Source organism: Micrasema longulum, unplaced genomic scaffold (assembly GCF_059751315.1).
Source record: "Micrasema longulum isolate JH-2025_06_02 unplaced genomic scaffold, ASM5975131v1 h1tg000103l, whole genome shotgun sequence".
NCBI classification, from domain to species: domain Eukaryota; kingdom Metazoa; phylum Arthropoda; class Insecta; order Trichoptera; family Brachycentridae; genus Micrasema; species Micrasema longulum.
In genome coordinates, this window is record NW_028277309.1 from 183187 (window position 1) to 194011 (window position 10825).

The 10825-nt window shown below is 31.1% G+C and overlaps 1 protein-coding gene across 1 annotated transcript; it reads right to left on the reverse strand.

Moving 5' to 3' along the window:
- Positions 1 to 1872: 1872 nt before the first annotated feature.
- On the reverse strand, positions 1873 to 10811 carry Nmd3 (60S ribosomal export protein NMD3). Its single transcript, XM_088237492.1, has 9 exons — positions 10615 to 10811; positions 10366 to 10500; positions 8173 to 8323; positions 7232 to 7475; positions 6435 to 6728; positions 4587 to 4696; positions 4174 to 4331; positions 2766 to 2945; positions 1873 to 2094 (listed from the first exon to the last, which is right to left on the reverse strand). Exons 1-9 carry the CDS (start codon positions 10662 to 10664, stop codon positions 1908 to 1910), a joined length of 1509 nt encoding a protein of 502 aa, XP_088093618.1. The 5' UTR covers positions 10665 to 10811; the 3' UTR covers positions 1873 to 1907.
- Positions 10812 to 10825: the final 14 nt, after the last annotated feature.

Consider the following 10825-nt stretch of genomic DNA (forward strand, 5'->3'; position numbering starts at 1 on the left):
AGCCTTAGATAATCACATGGACACCAAAAACATTAATCCCGTAGAGAAATTAGAAATAAAAAATATTTTAGAACTTTGCATTGACCAAAACTTTTTCAAATTCAATGATAAATTTTATATACAACCATGTGGATTATCGATGGGGAGTCCGATCTCACCTGTACTTGCAGAATTTTTTATGGATTTTATTGAAAATAAAATAATAAACCTAAAATTATTTCAATATGTTAAATTCTATCGTCGATATGTCGACGATATCATTATTTTGTGGGTCGGAACGAAACGCCAGCTTGATATGTTCCTTTTAGAATTAAACTCAGTTAATAAGTCAATCCAATTTACAATGGAGTTAGGAGGGGAAAAACTCAACTTCTTAGACTTAACGTTAAATATAGAATCAAACAAAATGCATTTCAATATTTTTAGGAAACCAACGTATAGTGATAACATTATACATAATAATTCGCGACATCATATTTCACATAAATTGTCTGTATTTCACTCCTTAATTCATAGACTGTTATTCGTACCGCTTAACAAACATAATTATAACAATGAGTTAAACATAATTAAATCTATCGCGATAAATAACGGATATAACAATACACTAGTTGATAACTTAATAAGAAAGAAACAAAAGCGTCTCGTAAACAATAAATTAACCCAAAGTTTGACACCAAAAAACAATAATAATAATGACCGAAAGCGGTGGGCAAAACTTTCGTATATTGGAAAAACTAGTGATAAAATTGGACAAATAATAAATAAAAATAAATGCACGGCAGCCTTTTATAATAATAATTCCTTAGCTAATTTGTTAGTAAATACTAAAGACAAAAAAGATAAGTTTTCCAACTCAGGAACTTACCTTCTTAATTGTAACGATTGTAAAAATACATGCTACGTAGGCCAAACGGGTAGAGCCTTTAAAACACGCATAAAAGAGCACATACAATCATGGTCTAATAATAAAGATAATTCAAATTTTGCCAATCATTTAATAGAAAACAAACATTCCTTCGAATTAAAAAATAATGTAAAAATAATTCATATTGCACCCAAAGGCCATAAACTTGACAAATTAGAAATTCTCGAAATTAATAGATTAAAAAATAAACCCGACGTAGAATTACTTAATGAACAGATAACACATGTGCATTCTCCATTACTTTACCCATTGTAATATAATTTTACTAATGACTTTTTACCCCTTGTTTTTCAGAAATCATTACAAAACCACACTCACGAAGGATGGGACACCAACAATAAAATAAAATACTTAAACTCATTAAAATAACATTATATCCATTCATTTGTTAACCCATAGAAAATTTGTCGATAATGATCCTTAAGATAAAAATAACTTTATTTAATTTACTTACATATAACTTTGAATTATGTATCCTTACCTCTGTTCTGTATAAATACATTTAACTTTTTAATAAATATACCAGTCTCGAAGATGTCGCGAAAGCGATGAAACCGGTCACTGGATATTCCAAATTTGTGGATTAAAGTATCACTCGTGTTTTATTTATATAATAAATTACAATGAACTTCCATCAAGAATTTTCACTTACAAACTTAAATGTCTCAAATAAATTGGTTGGAATACTGATACAAAGCAATGGAAATGACCAACTGCAAATTATTGATCTCTGACACAGAATTTTTATTCAGAGTACAAATGATTCAGTATTTGAATTAAAATTGTAAGCATAAGCTATTCTCTTAAAATTATTGATTTTTTGGAATGTTTATAGGATTTTAAAATATGACGTGTCATTAGTAAAAAAACATAGGGATGCCATTGAGTATAGTATATTTATGGGTAAATATATTAATAATAGAAAAATAATAAAACAAATAATGTATGTAGGTTAAAAATAATTTTAAGAGAAAACCATTTATTCATCTCCCATTTCAACATCATCTATAATCAGATCATCCAACATTTCTTCTAATGTGATTCTGGGCATAGTGGGATCGAATTCCTTTTCATTGCAGTCCACTAATGTCTTGGACTTAAAGATGTTGACATTTTGTCTGAGAGCTGGATCTTCTTCCAAATCGTCCAGGAATTCATTGTAGTCACTGTGGAACAATATTTTCATTAGATAATTCTTATATAATATTAGATAACACATGTATCTGAAAATCTACAAACTTACACATAATATTAAGTATTTTACAAATTCATTTAATTTGAGAACATATTTCCGAGAAGTCATTAAATACATATTACATATTTTTCATAAAAACTATTTGACTTTTTCTTCAACTGATAAGAATTTATAGTCAATCTACAAAATCCCCCTGGAAATGGTGCTGTAATGTTGTTTCATTAAGGAAAAGACAACATATTTTGAAATATTTACATGCATTTAACATTTAAAACATAATATATAAATATATACTGTTTAATAATTTATTTTCTATAATTAGTAATAAAAAAAATTATTTAGTCCTGTTATAGCAAAGACGATTTCATAATTATAAAAAATAAGAGAGATGTATTAAGTCTTGTATTCTGTGTAGACTTATGTGAGATCATAGCTACACAAAGGTTAACAAATTGTTTATTAAAAAATCTATACTGCAGAGATCCTACTGTGGTACAGATAAATAAATAACTTTTGTAGCTCCATATTATACACCCTCTCCTAAGCTTATAAATATAATGATTTTGAGATGTTTTAAATGAATTTTTATAGAGCATACTTATTTACCTTCTGAAAAGTCAATAAATTAAAAATAGCACATACTCATTCATGGTATCCACTGCCATTTCATCATCTGCCATGTGTTTCAACTGCCAATTGCGAGCTCTCCTTCTTGCCAACTTGTCGCCATAGTGTTTCTTCACTAATAACACATCAGGTATCTGGCTGCTGTCCAACTTTTCGAAGTTGGAGTCGTTTACATTGGAATCCTCAATGTTGTATCTATAAAGATCAATTTATCCTGTTACGTAGTGCAACATTATCAAACCTTAAACAATTTATTTTAAACTATCAGATGAAAGCAGTGAATCTAATCAAAATGCGATCCCTTGACCAATATGCATGTGGAAAATCGATGTTCAACAGAAGACTCGCGAGAAAGTATAGTAAAGCTACCAGTAAGGCTGACATTATTATAATTATGGATAACTTATATAGCGGCAATTTTGTATTATAAAAGATACCTCACAGATGTTCTACAAAAGTGCATTTCTATGGAATATTGAATTAGGATACTTGATACGGACAGGGAAATGGTGATGATGTGAAAACATCAATATTTTAATAAAGATGGAAAAACCCCTTGAGAAAGAATAGGGAAATATCACGAACTATGAATACCAATAAAAATATATGAAATGGATTCAGAATAATTAATTGCATTTTCAAAATTAATGTGGATATTGTGGAGTAATGTTTTTATATATAACTTTAAAAAAGAAAATATAAAAAAATATTTCACTAGAAAAATGTGACATGTTTGGCATTGATAGTTATGATGTCAAGATTCGTGACGATGTTCTATAAAAATTTGAATGGTCTGAACAAAGTTAAAAATGAACATGAATCGCGTGACATGCAATGCAATGACAGTTTTTGCGGGAATTAAAAATTACAAATTTAAAAATATTTTTTATGCTACTAATAAGTGGCAAAAATTTACTTTTTTACTGGACAGTATTTCGTAGACTTTTATTACTTTAAAAATGTAAATAAAAAAAAGTGATATTACCCTATTATGTATGTCTAGGCATATATAGGGCTTATGACTTGTCATTAGCTGGTTTAAGTGTAACATTATCTTTTCTACCTAGGTTTGAACATCCATACTTCTAAAATGCCTAGACTTGCCTATTCCCTTCTTCAAAAAGTTCTCCATTTCTTATTTATTTTGTATGCAGTTAATCAGTAGAATTCCATATTAAAATTTGGTAAGTAATTTTTTAATTATCAAACGTCCGTTTGATAATGTCCTAACAAGACGAAACGTGTCACATTATACACTCTTGTATATATTTTTAAAAATAAGAGTAGAATTTAATCCAATAAAAGTATTTTATTTTGGATACCTTGCCAAATTCTCCATTTCTGTTTTTTTTCAATCAGTTTTTTTAAATCATAATTCGATCCCAAGGGGATTAAATCCAGTATTTATTAATTGAAATCTTACCCCATTACTGAATCTCCAGGTTTGAGAACATGGCCCAAGTGAGTTCTGGTGTGAATAGTATTCTCTGTAATTCCAAGCTCAGAAGCTTTGACGACCCAAATGTCTGCTACCACATGCTTGGTAGATATGGCTCCTTGACCGGGGAATACTTTGCGGTCCTGAAAAGAAACAAAGGTTAATTTATTTATATTAATAATTATTTATATAAATAATTGTAAATTATTACAGACTTATTTCAGTCCATTCAATAATGGCAAACACATTTCCTTATAATACATATAGGTAGAATTGAAATAAAATACAACTAAATCAAAATAAAGATAGGACAAAAAAATAAATAATAATTTTTAAAAAGACATATGTATATTTACATTACTATAAAATTAATTTTTCAGTACAAAAATAGTAAATACCTTTTCTTTAATAATTTCTAAATCCATGACAATGTACTCCACAAGTTGTTTGGGATTACAAATCGGTGTGTAAGGGTTACGCCAATATACTGTAGCAGACATCTCAGCAACTAATAATGCAAAAATTTAATTAGGCACATATTTTACAGAGATTATACATAAAAAATGTTTACTATAATATATATAAAGTGATTCAACTACAATTTTTATTTATTTTAATGTTTATTTTTATTCAGTTTCAAAATATCAGTCTTACTGTGTAACTTAATCTTTGCGCCTGAACAAAACGCATAATTATATCATATACTTTAATTATATTCATTATTTAAGTCATTTTAAAGGTCAACAATATTTTTAGTGTGTCCAAATGTTTGTGAACAAGGCTGGATTTCACTTTCTACCATACATTGACGGAGCCTAGACCGCTGTGCACGTGCAAACCACGAGCCCACTGCGTGATATCGCATGATTAGCCCATTTCACACCACGGCATAATAAAATACAATACGGTGGATCGATATTTACTGTTTTACAATTATTTGTTTATTGAATACCTGGCAAATGCAATAACCAGTACATCGTGAGACCGACTAATCTGTCGATTTCCTTTTCCAGGATCTTTACCTGAGAGTACTCGCTAAATTTGAATGATGATTTTGATTAAAATATCATTAAAATCTCTTTTGTTAACTTACTTTAATATTAACAAATTACAACAGGGATGGAGAATACCTTAAATAAGGAAATATGGAAGTCTAGGTATTTACAGGGCTTATGACCTGTCATTGGCTGGTTTAAGTGGCCACTTTATTTGAATCGGTTGTGGTCCCGTGGCTAGTGTTGCGGACTCACGGATCAGAGGTCCGAGGTTCGAACCCCACTCTACCCCAACTTGATTTCTATTTTTTAATAGTGAGTTATTTACAACTCGTTGAAAATGGTCACCAAAATTGAAATATTTGGATAAATTATGAGAACACTAATCTACATATTTTTTAATTTAATATATTAACTGAGGTGTTTTTATTGATATTTTTATTAAAATCATTAACTATGGAGGTTTTTAAAAAAAAAACAAAAATCATAACTGTTATCAAATTTAAATACATAGGTACAAACGAATCTAATAAATGTCAATCCACTATAATTTTAATGTGCCGTTTAGATTAAGATGATATGTGTGAAATAGGCTATTCTCCGTCGGATATCACGCGGCTGGTTTGTTTATTTGGAAATTCTTGCAATAATTAACAGACTTTAGGGAGTTATTAAGATTGAAATTTATTGCAACAGAGAGAAGAAGCATCGAAAAGGGATTATGTCATTGGCTGGTTTAAGTGCCCACTTTACACACTGTGTATTTATTCTGCCTATGTTTAAACATCAACATTTCCTTAACTATTCTATATCATCATGATCGTAGAACGACAGATTTGCGAAAAATGCTACATTGACTTTTTAAAATATTTGATTGTGAAAAGGCTTTATATTATATTCCAGGTTGAAAAGAATATTTATATATATATATACCTAACCAAGTATCGAAGGATATCCTTTTGTACTTACTGAGTTATGAAATAGTGTCAAAAAAAATTTGAACCGCTCTCATGTAAAGTTAAAGAAAATAACACGCATCATTGTTCTACGATCATGACAATCTGTTGACTTTATTGAAGTTAACGAGGCAACGTCTGAAAATACTTCGTACCTAGACTTCCATATTCTGTTCTCAAAATATTTTCCATCTCTGTTGCAATAAATTTCAATTTCAGAGGTATTTAGCGTTGGATCAAGGCTAAATTTATATTTTGATAAGAATTTTTTTTTTTTTTTTATAAAAATACTTACTCTGTCCCGTGCTCACGTCCATGAGATGAATGGAGTTAGTAACTCTGTATACAAGACACAGAGGAGATATAGATCCAAGTTGGTGAGTCAGCTTCTTGGATAAACACACAATACTGTCTTTAGAGACTGGAACGATGTCCACGCAGTATGTGAATTTGTAGTTGTATATATTGCTGTGAATGTCATGAGAAAGAAGTTTCTTGGAGTGTTGGTATTTAACCGGCAATACGGACAGTAAGAAGTCAATCATTTTCCTAGCGTGACCTTCTGTTGTATAAAAGAAATCAAGACCATCTGGAAAAAAACATTGCATAGGTATTATATAATATTGAAAAGACTAAAGTGAAATTACATTGAACTGAACCCTTTTAAGAAAATAATACAATTAATTCTCTAAAATTTTGTACTAGTTATGAAACGGATAGTGGTTCGGCCGGATATCCGACTCGTTGTCTCTGACTTGTAGCGACATGTTTAATAAAAGTCAATAAAAAAAAAATGAGGGTTACTTTCTTTTTCCCTAACATGGTCAGTAAGCAAAAAATTAATCAATTTAGAGGCGTTGATTTCATGAAATTCTCGCAGTTTAACGAATATTAGGTATCCCCCTTTTTATCCCACTTCCCCAGCTCTCAAGAACTATGTATATTAGGGATTGCATATCATTTACGCTGGGATGACCGATTGAGAGGACTCATGTTGACAAAGCCGCACAACCCCTTTTGTAACAGGTCTGTTACACAATTAGTATTTTAGTATAATCATCAAGATTTCATGAATTACATGAAATTACTAACCATAGATTGGCTTAATACCCAAGGTATTTTCATGAGCGCGGTGTTTCAATATTAACTGCTCGAGGTAGTAGAAAGTTTTCCTGTTTTCTGACTTTTGTCGAACTTGAACCAGGGCTCTCCAAAAGTCCTGAGCTTCAGTACGGTGGCATGCGTCACACATCTGATGGGCCACGGTATACTCAACTACAAACACTTGCTGCAGAACTGTTCCTCCAACCACTTCCCCATGAACTGTTAGCTTTACCTGAAAAAACATAGCTTTTTTAATAAAGTAAAAATCCGCAGCCAAACACCCAATTACGGTTTTTAAAAACTGGGTAATTTTATTTAAAACTGTGGATTGTTGTTATAGTATTAAATGAAATTTATTGGAATACAACATAAATTATTTTTAATATGAATCGCTAGGAACATATATCCAGAATAATAAAGGTTTCAGCTCTTTAACTTCACTAAAATCAACAGTGAAAGTACATTTCTTCATATGTCTATATGTGGGTCTTCCTATTGGTTTCACTCATACAAAAAAAACAATGTTTTTTTGTCAATAAACAAGTTACTCAAAAAAAAAATTACTTCATACATTGCAATTGTAATCGAATTTAACTCTACTACTTTCACTGTGAGTTTGGAAAATTACATGGGAGGGCCTTTGATGGATATTGTTATTCATCCTCACGACAAAATGGTTGCAAAAACTGTAACTAAAATCAACAGGTACAAGAATTGAAGAAATACGGATGTTCAAACGAAGGCAAAATGGCAAAAGGTACTTTAACCAGTCAATGACAGGTCATAGGTCCTGTAATAGCCTAGACTTCCATATTCCCTTCTCAAAATGTTTTCCCTCTCGGTTGTTCTGTGTTAATAAATTATGTATCTCACTTTCGAATATAATTTTATAATAATTGAAGAACATGGAGAAAACATATCAATATTACCTTAATCCTCTTGGAATGTGGCTCTGTCCATACAAATCCAGCATCCACCAACTTCACCCTCTGTAAGCCTTTAAGTTTTTTTAAGCAAAGTGCCAACAGCTCCCGAGATTCGAGACTGCACGCAACCCATTCTGCCGGGGGTTGAAGGTATCTGAGGAAAAATAAAATAATATACACTGGATTCTGTTTTTACATAACGGACACGTTTCACTATGTTCCGGGTAGAAAATGCTAAATTGGGATAAGGATATGGATTGTTAGTTTACTAGACCATTACAAAGTGCTTCATTCCACACCCGGCAGTGCATAGGGCACTGCGTTGTTAAATCAAATGCAGCATATCTCGATCATCTGTTACATGAAGGTGATCACTCCTACACTTCAGGTGCCAGTTCAAAAACTATGAAATATTGCCTTCCTTCCTTAACATTCAAAATTAATATTTCACATCCACCCTATCAGGAATCAAACAAAGGACCTCAAGACTGGCAGGTGAACGCTTCAACCATTACGCAACAAGGCAGACTTATTTCCACTTGATTTCTTTATTCAGGATTTTTACCAGAGAGCAGCCATCGAGTCGAAAACACTAGTTCTGGATTCTAGTTGTATTTCACAAACAAAATTGTATTCTTTATCCGCCTGGACAAAGAGATAATATACATGTAAGTAGTAAAGAAAACATGGCAAAATGTTTGTAAATTGTATTGATAATAATAGTTTATTAACAAAATTACAATATCTTTACTAAATTTTTTATGGTAATAGATATCTCTGGATTATGTGTAGTCTGCCTAACTAGGTACAACCTGTTTTAAGACAGACATTTTATTGTTTGGAGCTAAATAAATAAAACATGACTACCTACTAGTGAATTTAGTATGCAATATTAAATATCCCTTTTCTTTCTTTTTTTATGAAATATATTTTAACAAGTTTTCTGACTTCTTTCATAGTACAATAACAGTTCAGTCAAGTACAGAAACCAGGCAATACATTGTATATTTTGGTACCTAAACCCTGAAATTTCTTTGCCCGAATTCAGAGTTTGTGGTAGACCTCATGACCCATCCTCTAGTTTGATTCCTGGTAGCATATAAGTGTTCCTTTTGTGATTAATCAGAAAAGATAACTTTTACAAACATTATGGTTCTATGAATATAGTCAGTCAGTTGCACGTATTCTGTCAAAAGTGTAATTTAGCTAAAGTTTAAAGGGTGATTTCTTTGTTTTTTTTTTAAAGATATGAAGTTATAATTGTTTCAGCAACTTTCATTATTATATAAAAATATGTTAGTAAGAATCGTTATTTCTTGTTTTCCTTACATTTGTTTTTTTTTTATGTTTTAGCGCCTGATGTAGCATACCGTCAACATCAACTAAAATATGAAATTAAAACTGAAAAAAAATCAGTTTTTAAAAAAAATTAGTTTTCCCAGTAAAAAAGTCCCGTCAAAAACATACATAAAAATATGTTTCTAGTAAGAATTAGAAAAATTGGGCATCGAAGGGTTAAAAATATCTAATTATTTGTTTTTTTAAATATTTTTTTAATAATGGTTGCTAATAAATATTGGATCAAGGGATTTTGGAAAATATACATTACTAAAATGGTCAGGTTCCATTTAGATAAATATCAATGGGACAGACTAACGGTAATGTTATTATTTAACACATTCGCGGTTGTGCCGGCTATACCCGTCATTTCCTAAATGCGAGACACGAATTTGACGGCTGTAGCCGTCAGTTTAAAAGACATTGGTAAGATTTACTTCGAACCATCAACTAGGGTCCAATATTATGTATCTTTTTTGGGTGATACCGTGTATGTTGGATTTGATCCGACGTTTCGGCTACCATTGCAGGAGCCATCTTCAGGGAAAACTGTGTGTTCAGTACACACACAGTTTTCCCTGAAGATGGCTCCTGCAATGGTAGCCGAAACGTCGGATCAAATCCAACATACACGGTATCACCCAAAAAAGATACATAATATTGATAACAGTGACCGTGAAAACCTTCGCACCTATTTAACTAGGGTCCAATCAGAAGAGAAATATATTTTTTTTAAGGTTACAGATAATGCGTCCATGAGTGGATCCTATGAGGAAAGTGCCTGAGGACGTGTTTGAAAAACGGTTATAAATTTTTGAGTTAAAATAGAACACAACGTTATGAAACTTTATGTATTACCTTTCGCATCCTCTACAGAAGTGAAGAGTAACTTGTTTTGGAATGCCTTCAGTGATATCAACACGACTTCGTAAACATGCAACACACATGTTTGAGGGATTTGCTTCAATGGGAACACCACATTCGCAACAAAGACTGTAATAAATAACAACATATTTAATTTAAACGTAAAATAGAAGAAAAATACAAAAAATCGAATTTTAAAAAAATAAAATAAACATAAATTTATTTTCTAAATGATACACTTACATTCGTGAAACCGAGGTTATCGGATCAGGTTCTACGTTAAGGTACTCCATGATAAAATATTGTAAAAATAAATTAAGTAAATAAAATGATTATGTTATTTTGTAAGCTGATCAGAGCACATTTATGGAAACTTCAATTGGACTTAACCTACAAAAACAACCAGACGTGACTTATGACAAGGTGTCATGTGATGTGTGACCAGTAGGCGAAT

What these genes read in the sequence shown, in the direction of transcription:
- Nmd3 (XM_088237492.1), bottom strand. Translation starts at nt 10,664, where the DNA reads ATGGAGTACCTTAACGTAGAACCTGATCCGATAACCTCGGTTTCACGA. An exon ending in GGACGTGAGCACGGGACAGA is followed by an intron (nt 4,697 to 6,434) that starts GTAAGTATTTTT and finishes TTGCATTATTAG; the next exon opens with TTGCTGAGATGTCTGCTACA. An exon ending in TAGAAATTATTAAAGAAAAG is followed by an intron (nt 4,332 to 4,586) that starts GTATTTACTATT and finishes GTTTCTTTTCAG; the next exon opens with GACCGCAAAGTATTCCCCGG.